Source organism: Pipra filicauda, unplaced genomic scaffold (assembly GCF_003945595.2).
Source record: "Pipra filicauda isolate LSUMZ 115617 unplaced genomic scaffold, ASM394559v2 scaffold150_size2825430_pilon, whole genome shotgun sequence".
NCBI lineage: Eukaryota > Metazoa > Chordata > Aves > Passeriformes > Pipridae > Pipra > Pipra filicauda.
The window spans coordinates 889265-906015 of record NW_024103996.1 but is presented as its reverse complement, the minus strand read 5'-3'; the positions used below and the strand labels follow the sequence as shown (position 1 = coordinate 906015).

Below are 16751 nucleotides of genomic sequence, written 5' to 3'. Positions count from 1 at the left end.
AATGCACCCTATGCTCAGCTCCAGTTCATTCTCCTTCCCAAGGATCCAACCAACTATAAGCAAATCTGCTCTACGTGTCCTGGGGGGGTTTCAGGGTCGTTGGTTGAACTGGAGACCATCAGAACCACTAAATGCTCCAAACTTTTCCAACTCCAAAATTGAAAAAGAGCAGATATCCAACCCCCCCCAGGCACTTACCTGGGCAGAAGAACATGTAGAAGATCCATCACAGATGGGAAATCATGGAGCAAGCGAAGGAAAATACAGAACAATTGGAGACTCCAACGGGAAGCGAGGAAATCAGGACCTGGACAAACATTTCTTCTCAATATCCTGCCTAACCCTGCCCCCTGGCAGTGGGAAGCCATTCCCCCTTGTCCTGGCACTCTTTGAATTATTCAGAGTTCAATTTTCCAAGGCATTAGAAAATACCTCGTATCTCCTTAATTATAAAAATATGTAGCACACACGTAAAGAATAATTCCTGTTAGTTGGCGAAAATATCCCCCTCACTTCAAGCAAACAAAAGCTATGGATTGGGTCAACTGAGAAGAAAGTGATGATCACAGAGAGAGTGTCTTTGAAGCAGCACAAAGGCAGAGATACCCTGATGTCCAGCAGGGCTGTGCTGGTTTAATCCAGCCATGAATCCTATCTGTTTAGCCAGAGTGACTCTTTTGCTCCCAATATCCTCAGAACTCTGATGGATCCCAGTGGAATTTGCACATGAATCATGAGTGAGGCTCCTCCCACTCCTCCGGTTTTCCATCTCTCCAGTGAAAACCACAAGATTTTACCCATTATTTCAGAGAAACACAGAATATCCTGAGTTGGAAGGGACCCACAAGGATCATCCAGTCCAGTTTCTGGCCCCGCACAGCCCCAACAATCCCACCAAACACTCCTTGAGCTCTGGCAAAGAAACTATTCAAACAGTCCTGAAACTTAAACCCCTCTAAAAATTGGTTTAACATACTTATTAATTAAAAAAGTTAAATATTTATTTATACAAATATGATGAGAAAAATCTCATGCAGACTTTTCACAGACAGTAACAGAACCCAGACTGGGATGGCTTTACAAAACTTGGGTTTGGGGACGTTGAGGGAGAAGTGTCGCTCTCACCCGCCTGGAGCACCGGTCACGGGGGGTGGGAAGTTCTGAGAGAGTTTTCCTATGGGACATATGCCAAGATTTTCACACTCTTCACCAATATTAACAATTAATATCTGATTACTACTACTCAGAGGACTGGACAGAGACATATGAGCAGCGGGGACTGGATTCCTGTGACCACCAGACCCCCACACACTGGAATGCAGAAAGTTGCCAAAAGGTCGCTTGAGATAATTCCCCTAAATGATGAAAATACCTTGGGATGGTTATGGATGGCATCTGCTTCTGCTTAATTATAAACCTGCACTGGATTCATAATTTGTGTATATTACAAGTAATTTGCATAATTAAAACAATTAAGGGATTGACATATCATGGCAATTAGAAATGCATCAAACTCTGGATGTTGTACAAAAGAGAGCTTCAATATGAAACATTAATTCTTTGAGAACAAAATATCCTTTAGATTCCTGCAGAACAGCCTTCACAAATCCCAGAGATAGTCAAGAAACTCCGTTTAGAGCAAGTTTGTCCCTGGGAAACCCACTCGCTGTCGTGCTGTTGAACATTGAACCCTGAACTCCTTCTCCTTCAAGTTCCTCCCCGCAGTCACAGCCTCGGCTCACTCGTGTCTTTATTGCCAGTTTCAGGAGTTCTTATCTCATTTTCCGTAGCCTTATCCTGTTTTCTTTGTCTCTCTTTTTAAGAATAAGTATGAACTGATTGAAAAAATGCTCCTGGTCCTTCTTCTTCTGGACGAGGCGGAACCGCTGGTCTCGGCCGTGTTTCTCTGCAAATTCCTTAAATGTTGTCCTGCAGGAAACAGAGACATTTTAGAGCTGGGACTTGGCCAAGCCACTCTCAGGCTCTTTGACCTGGATCTCAGTTGTTCACACAGACACCAAAAATGAGGGGTGTTCTGGGAATATCTGACAGGAATATAATGGTGAGGGAAAGCAGGACAATGCCAGAACCACTGAACCTCTGGACACACAGACCTCCCTGCAATGGCTAAGGTCCACTTTTTATGGAAAAAAGGGGTGATAGTTGGCACAATGGACATTGCTGAATCACTAACATGTCATTCACAAACCAGTGACGGGATTTTTTTATCTTATACTGGATATTTTATATTACACTCTCCTAGCAGCATTTTCTCCCTTAATTTCCTTTCAGGCTGCACTCCCAGCGCGATGTTTTCTTTTTATAGGAAAGACTTGTGTTTTATTTATCTCATTGTGTACCTAAACCAAGCCAGAGACTATTGCAGGGAAACGAGCATCCTTCCTGCTGTGTCAAAACCATTCACAGGTTAAATGTTCCCTGTCCTGTAGGCCAGCACAGTTTTTCCCTTGCAGGCTGGAAATATCATTGCTGGAACCAGCTTTTAAGTGCTACATTACCCTCAGAATATTCCCAGTTTTGTTGCAAAATCCTTCTTATAATAATAATAATTATTATTATTATCTCCATGCAGCCCCACGTGCTGTTTGTATCTACATGTCTTGGCAGGTTGTGCTGTATAATTAAATACTCGCATATTTTAGAAGAGAAAACATTAATTTATTGCTTCCAACTATAAATTTATAATATATAAACACTTATTTTCATATAATTTACAAATAAGAAAGCACTGCCCTAAGCACTGCATTTGCTATACATTTGCTAGGTTTGGATCCATCACTTGAAAAACAATGTAAAAAAACAAATTACACATTGGGCACTTTATTTTAAATTAATCATAGAATTAAACAATGGTTTGGGTTGGGAGAGACCTTAGAGATCATCTTGTTCCAACCCCTTACCATGGGTAGGGACACTTTGCACTAATTTAATGATATAGCATTGACAGCAAATTTGTTAAATTATATTTCTCTTCCATCAAAAACCAAACCTAAATACAGTTTATGACTAGTTCCACCTGTATGTGTAATATAAATGAGATTTAACATTCAGGAACTAATTTTACGTGATTAATATGTATGTGTGTGTTCTACAATCAAAGCATATACATAAATATAAAATACATATGTTATGCAAAATATTACACATTCTGAATGAGAGGGAGAGAGAGGGAACGTTCCCTCTCCCAGCAATTTAAGGAAATATAATAAAATATTACGGAAGAAACATCAGCACAGCATTGGAAGAGCTTGTTATGAAGAGTTAAGCTCAGTGTTCCAGCACTCTGGGCTGATAAGCTCAGCCTAAATGAGAAATCTTATCTCTCCAAGCCTTCTGTCAGAGACTGAAATGGTTAATGATTTATGCATTCCAGGAGTTTGCAGGCTTTGACTTTTGCCCTAAAAAGGCAAGGAGATACCTCAGATGGGTAGTTGGGCCCATCCCTCCAGTGTTAAGCCCTAAAAAGGCAAACAACTCCTCATCCCAGGGAGGTGCAAAAGCATACTGAGGGTATATAAACTAACTGGTGACTTTGGGAATTTGGGTTCTCTTTCTCCCCCACAGCCTGCTAACCAAGACCATCGCTCTCAAGCATCACTGGATCCAGTGGGCGGTGACTATATCCATTTCTTTGCACTCTCAGCTTCTCTTTTCCCTTACTCTCATCCTGTTTTTCCTCTCCCCTAAACAGTTTCTCCCCCCCCCCCAAAGTTATCTCTATGTTGCATTATTTTATGACAACCCCCAAAACGCTAGCATACTTGTTGATACAAAATTGTTAAAATAAACTTTGTTTTCAGACACCGATTATTTAGTGTCGTTTCACTTTAATCCACCCCAAGGGAATTATTGATAAAAACCTGAGTTACCCCCCCTCCCCTTTTCCTGGGGCGGGTCGTAACACCTTCCTAAGGCAATGCCCACCTTGGTGACAACTTGGATTCTTCAAGAAGCTTTTTGAATTCTTCTTTGGCCAGCAACAGTTTGTTTTTCTTCTCCTTGTACTCCTCTCTGATCCGGGTCTTGACAAACTGCTCAAAGATCTTGCCAAGAAAGGGAAGAAGACATAGAGTTATTAACGAAGCCTTTGTGGTGTTGGGGCCTGGCCCAAGAGCTGCCAAGTCCAGGGACTGCAGTTCCTATCTGCCTGAGGTTCCTGCAGCACTGACTGTGCATTCCCACAAAGGAAGGAGCTGGGAAAAGGCACAATTTGGAGAGGTAACATCTCCATCCAAACATCAAATGCAACATAAATCAAAATCTCCCAACTCCAGTGCCTTGCTCGCATTTTCGTGCCTCCAGCATTACTTTTGTCCGCTGTCCAACTGCCTGCAGGCCTTCAGTTTGAATCTTGCATCATTCCCAGCTGGATGGAATTCCTGAAAATGTCTATAACACCAAACAGCAATTCTGTACATTATCCCAAAAAAACCCTGAAGATCTTTCAAACACCAGGAGTTTACACATGATCCTCATGCACCCAAAAGCTTTAATGTCTTTGGAATGAGCAACAACTTTCCTCTAATAGTATTTGGCAGCAAAGCAGGTGGCAGGACACACAACATCAGGACTTTTGGTGTCTTGAAAGGGACTTAAGGAGCTCACTATGTTACAAAATTCTGCCAACTACTTTAATCCCATTTTTAATCCCCAAACCCTGGCTGGTTTCATGCTCTAAACACTGTAACACGCTAAGCTGTTCAACCAAAGGAGCTGCTCCTCAGAATTCCCTGAGTTTTCCATAGTCAACATCCTTCTCACCACAAATGACACACATTAAACATGAAATCCATTATACCACCACAAGCTCCCTCCCCAGCACGAGGATGCTCAGGTGCAAATCTACACCCCAGGAAAGCTGAAGTAACCAAACTACAGGTGGGATTTAGGAGGAATGTGGAAAAGGGAAGGAGTAGCACTGGAAAAGTAAATATTAAGATGGTCATGGAAGAATCACTAAAAAGAACCTCAAGGAAATCTAAATGCAATTGAGTAAGTTCAGTAAAGATGGAAAAAACAGAACTAACAGGTAACACTGGTTTTGCTTTCCTTTCCTTCCTTCATCCCTTTACCTCCTCTCTCCCTTATTCTCTCCTTCCCTCCCTCCTCCCTTTCATTTTGAGCCACTTTTCCCCTCTCACTGAATTTCCAACATTCCCAAAGCCTGCAACAGTTGCTCTTGAGGCCACAGTCACCAAGTCAGTAAATGAAGATGGATGTGCCCAGTCCCTCAGTAAATATCTACAGGAAGCTCTCTGGAGAACCAGGGGACAATATGGAATAGGAATAAGTCCATTTTTCCATCGTGTTCATTTAAAAAATGGACAATTCCATATTTAAAATTCTTCCTTTTCCAGGATGATAAAAGACTTCTAAAGAAGAGCAATAACTGCAGGACAGAAGTCCCCACCTTCTCTGCAACATCCTTGCATCTCTCCTAAATTTTTTAGACTAACCTGCAGACTTTTGGATCCCTTGTGATAAATAACACCCAAATTATCAAGTAAGCTAAACATCCACGTCCCTTTGCATCACCAGGAAAACTCAACTCTTCTAACAGGCATCAGCACAACACAGGGCTGTGCCCAGTTATTTTCAAATCCAGCAGTAAATCCTGCCAAACTCCTAGAAAATGTACTAAAAAATAAAAATGAAGCAGTCTCTCTTCAATATTTAAATAATTCAGGGTAGGAACATTGTCTTATGACCATTTCCTTCTTTCCAGCCCAGTTTCCCAGGCTCAGGAGTTGTTCCTACAACCCAAGAGACCAGAGCTTGCCTTGCGTTCAAACCTCCCTGTACCACTTCCTTCTCCAAGGAGACAACACTTTAAAACATGGAATATCCTAAGTTGGAAGGGACCCACAAGGATCATCCAAGTCCAACTCTAGGCCCTGCGTAGGACACCTCAACAATCCCAATCTATGCCTGAGGAGCATCATATCCCAGTGAGCTGAGCCTAAACCGGGAGTTTCCACAAAGAAATATTAATTTTATGCAATTTTTACCCTCCCAAGGTAATTCCTCTGGTATCCCGGTTAATTTGGGCGATGTTTGAGGCCAATCAGGAGCCAGGCCAGGGAAACACTCACCTGCTTCCGCTCCTCTGAGTTCAGCAGGAGGTACCGGGGGTCAAACACTATTTTGTGTAATTCCTTCTCCCATGTAGAAAATGCTGAAACCTGCACAGCACACCAAGAGTTGCACTGAGGAATCTTAATAGGATGTGGAAGAAGCAAATGTTCCAAGGTAAAGCCAAAGAGGAGCTAATGAGCCCTCGGGAGGACATGTCAGAGCGGCTGGAAGGGGAATTTTAATGATTTTGGTAATGCTCTGGTCACCCCCCCACCATTGACTTTCTGTAGGATATCTCAGTGAGGAGCTGGGAGATGTTCCTTCCACATTTTTGGTGGAAAAAATCTGTAGCAGAAAGGAAAATTCCATTTTATGATCCTGTTTGAGCAACAGAAAAATCAATTCCATCAAAGGAATTAGCTTTAATTCCAAAGCTGAAATTATGACCCAGCTGAGGCACAGACTGAGGAACCACCAGTGAACATCTTCAAAGCACCACATCCCTGCAGCTACAGGAGATGAGGAGATCACATCCCACAGAGGTTCTTCCATCTTCACAAAGTCATGGAATCATGGAATGGTTTGGGTTGAAAGGGACCTTAAAGCTCACCCAGTTCCACCCACTGCCATGGGCAGGGACACCTTCCACTATTTCAGGACCTTGGGAATTATTTGCTACAGAACATCACTGGGAATTACTTGCTACAGAACAATCTGGAGGAACATAAAATATTCTAATCACTCCATCTAATTACAAAGCAGAGTAAACTCTTTTAACAAAATTAAGTATGTGAAGTATAATTAAATAGAGTAATTAACACTTGAACAGGAAAGGTTTGATGAAGCAAAATGGGTTTAAACGGACTTATTTTCCTCTTAAGAGTGGTCAGAGATTGGAATATTCAAAGTTCAAGCTCCTTTTGGGGATTCAAGGCCATCTCCTCCCAACATCTCCTTTCCTGATGTCCCCTCCCTGTGCCCACCATGGCCTGAGGTTTGGGGGTTCCCCCTTCAAAAGGCTCAGCAGCAGAAATCCCCTTTTCAGGGTGTCTTTTATACTCTCTTGGACATTGGCTTTGTTCCCAGCACAAAATCCACTTCAAACTCAAAGGCAGTTAAACTCAGACTTTGAGATGGGAAGGTGGAGTTTAGGAAAGCCCAACACCCCCTTTCTCTCCAGTATTAGGAAGGTAAAATCTTGAGGAAAAAATACCACGTGGAATCCTTTCTGCCAGAATCCCAGCAAGGAGAACACTTTCCTAGGAATGCTGTAGAACACGGATATTTTGAGGCTGGGGCTGGGAAGGAGCCAGAAAGCAGCTTAAATTTTCCAGGATTTTTGTGTAAACTTTTAAACTTCCAAGAGTGTATCAGGGATTACACTTTTTACACAGAAAAACTTGCCCCAGACTTCAGAATAAATAGCGCCTTTGTCTTGGAGCAGCACCAAAAATTCCATCTATTTTTGAAATGTTACAATAAATATTCTTCTGTTGACATAATTTACGTAGGAAGATGCAGAACTACCCTGGCAAACTCCATCTGGTTCAGCTCTTTGTAATGCCATCAAGTAATTCCTTGAGAAACAACAACATGAGGAGAAAATGGCAGGAGATGGCCATTAAATAATCAGATTAAAGCAGCACTAATGCCCTCCCTGTGTCCCAAGTGATGCCAAGCAGCTGGTGCTGACCCAGGGCTCATCTGGACATTTAAAAATCACTCAGGGCAAAAGTCAAATCCCCCCTTATCTCCACATTTTTAAATCATAGCAAAGCAAAACAGTAAAATTCCCAAATTTCTTAGTTTTATGAGCAAATCTGACTCTTACCCAGAAACACTTGAGGATCCTATTCCTCAGAACATCCCTAATACTTCCAAATATTGACTTATTAACCCCCAACTTAAACTGTGCCAACAGAAGTCTCAACCAGGGTTCATTTATGGCCCTTCTGTATTTTTATGCATAAATAACAAAATGCATTAATAAAGCAGGGCTGGCGTGGAGATAATTTACTGCTGAGATGCTGAAGTTCTAATTATGCACCTTTAAAGCTGCTGATTACCAGGGATAAATTTTATAGGCTTTACTGCCTAACAACAGACACCTTGGGTTTTATTTTGTTACAGGAATGACATTATCTTTATAGAACACATATTGAGTTATCTTTAGAGAACACAGATTGCAGAGTGTTAGAGGGAGGGAGAAAAACTGCACACGCTGCTCAATTATAAACCCTCCTTGTCCCTGTTCATCCCTGAGCATCCCATGTTCCCGCAGCTCAGCCTCAGCTGGAACACCTCCAGAACATCCTTTTCTAGGGATCTGGATAAGCATTAATGGTTTCCCACTGCCAGAGAGTGGGTTAGATGGGATATTGGGAAGGAATTCTGGGCTGGGAGGGTGGTGAGGCCCTGGCACAGGTTGCCCAGAGAAGCTGTGGCTGCCCCATCCCTGGAAGTGTCCAAGGCCAGCTTGGACAGGGCTTGGAGAAACCTGGGATAGTAGAAGGTGTCCCTGCTCATGGCAGGGGTGGGACTGGATGAGCTGTATGTTCTCTTCCCACCCAAACCAGTCTGTAATTCCATGATTCTATCATTTTGGATGGCCAGTAAGTGAACTTGGCTTCAGTCTGCTGGAATCACTGCAATTTGTGGTGGTGAACACTAAAAAAAGCAAAGCCCTTTCCAGGACAAGCCTTCCAGGGTGATGTACAAGACACACCATTTGCTCTTTGGGATGGTGCATGGCCACAGTCCCCATGATCTGCTGAGCCACTGCTCTGTGCTGGAAGAGCTGCTGCCCCTGGTTGTCTGCGGGTCTGTCTCCAGGAATTTCTTTGGGAAGGGCTTCAGTTCTGCATGGCAGTGTTTGGCAGCGGGAGAAAAGGCACAGAAAGTGTCCCAAGCCAACATGGTCATGGACTCCCTCTCACCAATTCTCCACTTGGCTGCTGAGCCATAGTCATGAAATGACTCCTGCATCACCCTGGCTGATGCCCTGGTTGAGAGATGGGATGTCAGGAATGGAGCAGTTCCTTACCCCCCTCTCCAGCAGCATGTCTCGGAAGTGGGTGATTCGCTCCTCCAGGGGAGGGGTGATCTGGGGAGCAGATGTCTCTTCATTCCTCTCCTCCACTCCAGCCCTCTCCAGGCCAGCAGCTTGGGAATCTTCTGTTCTTTAACAAGGTAAGATAGAAAAGAGTTCAGCAATTGTGAGCCTGGGAGGGGATTTTAATCCTCCCCAGAACATCCTTGAGGATCTGGGAGCCGCTAGGAGCGGACGCTGATGGATGAGAAGTTCCCCCAGCCTGCAGCTGGTTATTAAACCCTGGGCTTTGGGGGACCTGTGAGGGACCTCTGGCAGCTCCTTATGAGGAAGGATGGTCCATCAGGGACATCAGAGGGACTCAGCAGCCAAACATTACACGATAATTCCAGCTACAGCAAAGTGACAGCTTTAAATAAACCTTGCCAAGGAGTACAGACTTTGAAGGATCAAAAAGACTCATCTTGGTTTATTCTTTTTTCCCCTCTGTTTTTGTGGCCTGGAACTTGACGGGTAATGCTCATCTTTTATTTTATGTTCCTGTGCACCCCAGGAGCTCATTCCTAAGGGAAGTAATCCAGGAACACCCCGAGTTCACAAACCCTGCCAGAGGGTCTGTGTTTATTCTGGCAGCCTTTTCCAAGATTGCATCTGATTGGAATAAATAGGTGTTCCTGAGAAATCACATCCTACACATTGTCTGAGTGCCTTTGCCCACAATATTCCTGGATAAAGCAGGTGGGCAGCACCACGGGGCTCTCTGCCGGGAGGGACAGTTCATCATGGAATCACAGAATCATTACAGTTGGAAAAGACCTCCAGGATCTTCAAGTTTCAACTGTAAAGTCACAGCACCCTGAGAGTGATGCTCCCCTCAGGTGCAGCCCAACATAACCAGTGTCATCACCGGAGCTGAGCTGCTTCACACAGGATAAATATCCCCTCCTGGAGCATCCAGCCCTGGGATCCCCAAAGGACCCCCAAGGATGTGAAGCTGCTGGAGTAAGTCTAGAGGAGACCACAGAGATGCTCCAAGGGCTGGAGCCCCTCTGCTCTGGAGACAGGATGGGAGAGCTGGGGGTGTTCACCCGGAGAACAGAAGGCTCCAAGGAGACCTTAGAGCCCCTTCCAGTGCATAAACGGGCTCCAGGAGAGCTGGAGAGGAACTTGGGACAAGGGATGGAGGGACAGGACAAAGGGGAATGGCTTCCCAATGCCAGAGGGCAGGGATAGATGGGATAGTGGGAAGGAATTCTTGGCTGTGGGGGTGGTGAGACCCTGGCACAGGTTGCCCAGAGAAGCTGTGGCTGCCCCATCCCTGGAAGTGTCCAAGGCCAGGCGGGACAGGGCTTGGAGCAACCTGGGCTAGTGGAAGGTGTCCCTTCCCATGGCAGGGAGTGGGACTGGATGGGCTTTAAGGTCCCTTCCAACCCAAACTGTTCTATGACTCTATGATTAAGTTCAGTACAAATTCAGGCTCTTTCTGGAAAGACCAGGAATCTTTAAAGGATCACAAGGTTCAAGTGAGGGTAATTCAAGGAAGGTGATTTGATTTTTAGCCTCCTACTAAACATGACTGCATTTTCTATTGATGCAACTTTCACCACTACAGGATATTACTCAGTTTGAAAGTTCAACAAGAGACCAATTTGGTTTACTTCCAATCAGAGGAATTTGATCATTGTGTAACTTGAGCTCTGGCCCATTATCCTCCTGCAAACAATTACATTTCACTTGACATTCATCCCAAAACGGTGCAGCATCACCAGTGAGCTGAGAGGGACCACACTGGTGCCCTTCACAGAATGACAATGAGTGTGATATCAAAATAGCAAATTTCATTTGGTGACATCACCCATGAAAGGCCCAATCCAATTTCTACTACACACAAAGAGCTGTGTCCAGCCAAAACTGAGGGAAGTACATCCCATTGCTCCCCCAGCCAAACACCAGGAAGGCTCCTCTGTCCTTCAGCCCTTACACAAGTGAAAATGATGCTGTGAATCACACTGATTTTTTTTCTCATGCCAAAAAAAGACAATAAAAAATTTAATTTAGCAAATATACAACAATCTGCACATCACACTCCATGACTGCCTGCTCAGAAGGACACAGGCCATGAATCTTGGAAGCCTGAACGTCTCAAAATTGTTTCTTCAATTGTTATTTCATGAGAATTTGAAGCACAAATGGTAATAAAGGTCAATAACAGCAACACCGCAGGCTACTTCTGAGCCTGGAAACCTAAGACCAGGGGAAAAAACTGCTTCACTTCAATAGAGACAAAGATTTTATCCAATGTCTTTGAAATAACTTGAAATATCCTTGCAGTCTTTTGTTTAACCATTTTAAAGGAAAAGCTACTCAGACAAAAATGGATGGTGTCCATGGGAAACAGAGATTACAGAGAGACCTGGAGTCTGATGAGGACTGGATACCCACAGAATGACTCCTATAATTTAGTGGTGCAGTTATCCACACAGAAAAACTGTGTTTTCTTTGCCCTCCTTCGTACCAAACATTCCCTTCCCACCATTACATACAGACAAGCAAACTTTAGAACTTACTTATTTCTCTTAGTTTTGATGTTGAGATCATCGTTTTCATCCCCTGGGCAAGAACTAACACACTTGTCTGCTAAAGAGAGAGAAATCATTACTAGATTGGAACCAGAGAAATGGGAACACAAATTCCTCCAATTGAGCTTTCACTCCTTGTCTTTGCTGCTCAGAGTGTTTAAAAATATACTACGTATTTTATCAGATTTCCAGAATTGCTTCATCCAAAGGAAAGGGACAGAAATAAACTGACCATTTTCATTCATTCAGCAAAATCACTCATTTTTCATTCATGACATTATTGGTTTCAATCTTGTTATTGTTTCACCTGATCCTCCCTCCTCCCTTCCCTTAAAAATGCAGCTGCAAAGACATTCCTGCAAAATGATTTCCGTGCTGGCAGCCTGAGGGATTCACTAGAGGGAACTCCCCCAGAACCTCCCCCCTTAGCCCATTTTTCTTTCAAATATGAGCAAATACACCCCCATTTTCCCAGGAACATAAGCACCAGTGTGGCAAGGCTGTAGAGATACCAACAACCTCTCACTCCTGATGTTGGGAGTAACTTCCAAGGCAACATCACTCCCCTGGATTGACCTGGACACACGTCCTTGAAGGACCCAGAGGTTGGATTTTCAGCTGTGAAACACGTTTACTTCTGAAATATTTTCTTTTCATCCATATAAGCTGCAGTTTTCATCCAAATTCCCCTGGACAGAACACCAGGAGCCACAACCACCCAGTGCTTGGTTTGTGCTGTGACTCTTCCATCCCAAACACATTGGTTGAGAAATGTAAATATCAAACTGCAAGGGGTTCCCTTGAGAATATCAGAACCACCAATTTCAGCCCTTTTGGATTAGCCTGGTAATGAACTTGTCTTGCTCTTTAGGAAACTATGAAAAAATAAATTAAAGGCAAATATAAAATCGAACTGAGGTTATGGAGAGAAAAGGTTTGAATAAATGAAATGGTAAGATCTGAGCTCACTGAAACCCAACAGAACTCCAAGACTTCTGCTGGAAAATGGGCCCAGTCTTTGTACCAGTGAAGGGAACAGAAATTTGGTCATTTATTTCTAGTTTCAATTTAAGAATCTTGCTCTTAGCTCCCTTTGGTTCCCTATTTGAAGGAAATTACATGTTTATTTGTGTTCTTTCAGCAAATGTTACTTTCTATTTAAATTCAGTGCTCAAAGGAACAATAAAAAGCAAAGAGCAGCTGTGACTTTGCGGCACGGAAAGATCGGGAGCAGGGACCCCATGAGGAGGAAAAACATGGCAGGTGCAAAAGGACATTCTACTTAAAACCCTAAAGGATAATAAGGAGAAAGGGATGGAATTCCAAAATAAGGAGAGATTGATCTCAACAGTCCTGACAATAAATTAGCATTATGACAACATAAATAAATGGAATAATGTTTTAAATAAATGTAAAATTATTAGGTCATAAATTACCCCTTCTCAGTAAATTCTTTTTTGAGAGAAGAATTAAAACCCAATTAAGAATACGAAGAAACAGGAAAACCAACCTGTGAACTCAGAAGGTGGAATGTAACACAACGGAGATATTATAGAGCTATTAATTAGGAGTTGGACATCCTGCAAAGGCAGCAGTAGTGTTAATTTAACTCTGAGGGTAAGAATACGAAATGAGACTATTTGTTGGTGCTTTCCAGGAGAGTTGGGTGATTGGGCAAGCACAACTCTGTTCCTACCAAATTTAGGGACGTGAGTCAGTGGTGGCCTTGGCAGTGCTGGGGGAATGGTTGGTCTCATTGGTCTCAGAGGGCTTTTACAACCTCAGTAATTCTGTGATTCTATGAAAGAAAAGGAAAATTCCCCCCCCTGCACTTGGCACCTGCCATGGGAGCCCTTCCAGAGGCGGCTCAAGGACAGATGTTGTGGGAAGGTCAGACACTCTGAACCCTGATGGGATGTTCTTTTAGTAAAACAAGTGGGGAGAGTCCAACCAAGGCAGCAGAGCCTTTCACATTCCACATTTCCACAGGACAAGAGAAACCCTCTGGTGATGATAAATTATGTGAATTTCTTCAGCTACTTCAAGAAGAACTCAAGTTCTAAATCATTTTATGACAAGATCTCTCACAGCTCTCTTAAAAGGAGGTATCATTTTAAAGTTTTGCCATGAAAAATCTGTGAACCGGGTAATAAAACCCAATCTTAGCTACCACAGAGCCTTCAAGTAAAGGAACTCTGACACAAAACATCCCAGCTTCAGAGTTTGATTCCGTCTGACCCTTCCTATCACACCTCAGGTTCCCCCAGAGAGCAAGGACAGACCAAACCCTCTTCACTTTGCCACATGAGTGACTGCCAGGGGCACAGCGCTGTGGGCAAATGGGACACAATTCCAGCCAGTGCATCACTGATACCTCAGTGCAATGGAAAACTTAGGAAAACGTGACAAATGGTGTCTGTGCTCTCACTCAGAAATCCACTGAATCACATCATGCTCCTGGACCTCTGTGAGTTACAAACCCACCGCGTAGGGAAGAGGCAACCAAGCACAAAATGCAGTAATTGATGTAAAGCTTCGAGGAAGAACATCTCTTGACAGGGATCTTTCCACAGAATCACAAAGCAGAGCACTGCCCCAGTCTGTTGGTCTATTGAGCTTAGTGCTGATTAATTAAATCACTCAGCTAATCCCAGCCTTGTCAGGAATTCTGGTTCATTTTCCAGCCCAAAGAGGAAACAGCATTTACCAGATCCTTGTTGATCCACCGCTCCCATGTAAAACTCTGATTTGCAGTTTTGGAGTTGTCTGTCAGCCCAGGAGCTCCCCTGTGATAGGGACAGGCTTCAGATTTTTGTCTGAATGTGAAAGGGTCCAAAATATTTGTGGGAATTGAGTAAATGGAACCATCACTGGTGGATTCTACCAACTATATTCAAGGTCAGGTTAGACAGGGCTTGGAGCAACCTGATCTAGTGGAAGGTGTCCCTGCCCCTGGCAGGGGGTGGGACTGGATGAGCTTTAAGGTCCCTTCCAACCCAAGCCATCCTGTGATTCCATGATTCTATAATGTCCATTTTCTTCCAATTAGCTGAAAAAACTTCCTCAGCCTGAACATCTGGACAAACCATAGGAGGAGTTAAGGAAGAGGAGGAGATAAAAGCAGATCCATTTGCTCTGGGACACAGGAGGAGCTGCCCCTCCTCTCCAATCCCACGGGATGGCCTGATGGGCACCATTAGTGAAGGGCCACGTCCATCAATCTCCTGAGAACAAACACTTGGGGGAGGTGGAGGAACTGATAAATGAGTGTGGTGGGGGGAAACAGTTTTCCCCCTGAAGTTATAAAATGGTAAATCCCCAGGGAGTGGTGACTCTTGAAGTTCTGATCCAATGAGCACTTTTGCAAAATATAAACATATCACAAGCAGAATGGAAGAGAAGGTAGTTGTAGTTGTTGTTGGGAAGAAGTAGCCATGTTGTAGAGCCACGGGCAAGGGGCTCGGAGCCCCTTGGGGCCTCTGCCCCCCCCCAGTCCCCGGCAGGGGGGCTACAGAGACTTGGAACAGTGTAAGACTGCACTAAGTATCTGTAGCTAAGAGCTGGGGGATGTTTCTTCACTGTGAGCAGCAGCAGCAGCAACAGCGGCAGAACTGCACTGACTGAAGAAACGGTGGCAGAGAGCCAGAAGAGATAAGACCAAGCAACAACGACAGGCATGCAGCAACACAGAGAGAACTCCTGGAAGGAGAGAGAGAGAGAGAGAGAGAGAGCCAGCAGCAGAGAGAGAATTAGGCTCTACAGAGACAGAGTTGGGGTAAGAAACTGAACCAGAAACCCCCAAACTCCTTGGAGACCCCTCCCAGAGAGAGGAGGAGGATGAACTCTTACTTGAAAGAGCCTTGAAGTGCTACAGCACTGCAGAAAGGAGCTGAACAGCTCCGAGAAGGAATGTGGAGAGGGTGACCTTGGCCCCCCCACTGCTTGGACAGAGCACAGAGCTCTGCAAAGGCGACTTGAATCCCCTGAAGATAGAGACTGTCACAAAGACCCCCGTGCTTCGTGGTATGACCATGGTGAAGCGACTGTTGTCTGGGTGAACGCAACCCACAGAAGAGAAGACCCTCGCTTGAAGACGAGTGGCAGAGGGGATTGGATACCCCCTCGTGTGTACTGGCAGAGATCCAGCTACAGCTGCTGCAGAAGAGATGCCTGCTGCCTTAGAAACACTGCTGCTCTGAAAAGAAAAGGATCTTTCCTTCTTCCCTCCTGGACTTTTATTTGGAGGGGAGAAGAGATTTGACCCATTGTAAATACTATTCTGTCATGGTAGAGACAGGTGAGATTGTACGTAATGTATTGTAGTATTTATTTGTACAGTCATTGTAATATATTCCCTTTCCCCCATTTTGAGTCTCGTGTGGTGTCTGGAAAACCCATCTCATATTGGGTTGAGATGTGGGAGGGGGCTTGGACTAGGGAATTGGGTTTTGGAACTCTCAAACCATGACAATGAGTAATTTTTCATTTATGCCCAAATTACAAATGCACTTGATCTTTCAGCAGAGATAACCCAGAGCACCCCATGAACAACTTCACTTGACAACTTGTTTTCCATGCCTTTGATTTGAAGATTCTAATTAAAACTCAGCAGCAGCCACTCAGCTCAATAAATTTGGGAACCATTGTTGGGAACGCACAGCTCATTTGTGTTATTTGTTTACTCCAGATTATAAACTAAGAGAAGTGGGAACAAATAATCCCTTTCACCTCAGCAGCCAATATATACTAATTATAACCTGCCTTGCTCAAACACCAAGTAAGGCCCAATTATACCAAGGAATATTAAGACAATTAGCAACAATGAAAGTCATGGCCATAAAAAAACTGGTGCATGAGTCAAGTCTTCGTGGGACATAGAGATAATAAATAAAAAGGATGGAACACACAGCAAAAACCAGAGTTTTGAAGTGGGATGTACCAACCATGACTTCAGACCCTCCTGTTAATTAATTACAGACCATGAATTATGATATAGACCATGAACAATGACCTCAGTTTTGTCTCTG

At 43.9% G+C, this 16751-nt stretch overlaps 1 protein-coding gene across 2 annotated transcripts in view; it reads right to left on the bottom strand.

The window, feature by feature from the left end:
* Positions 1-979: 979 nt before the first annotated feature.
* Positions 980-16751, bottom strand: part of TCERG1L (transcription elongation regulator 1 like) — a 60421-nt gene continuing 44649 nt past the window's right edge. Inside the window, exons 9-13 of one of the 2 annotated variants that reach the window (XM_027746331.2) lie at positions 11713-11782; positions 9140-9275; positions 6114-6203; positions 3946-4064; positions 980-1929 (exon numbers count right to left, since the gene is read on the bottom strand). In XM_027746331.2, the coding sequence (XP_027602132.1) occupies positions 1773-1929; positions 3946-4064; positions 6114-6203; positions 9140-9275; positions 11713-11782 (572 nt within the window). In that variant the 3' untranslated portion in view covers positions 980-1772. The remainder of the gene's footprint in view (positions 1930-3945; positions 4065-6113; positions 6204-9139; positions 9276-11712; positions 11783-16751) is intronic. The other variant, XM_039378946.1, reaches the window with a different exon arrangement.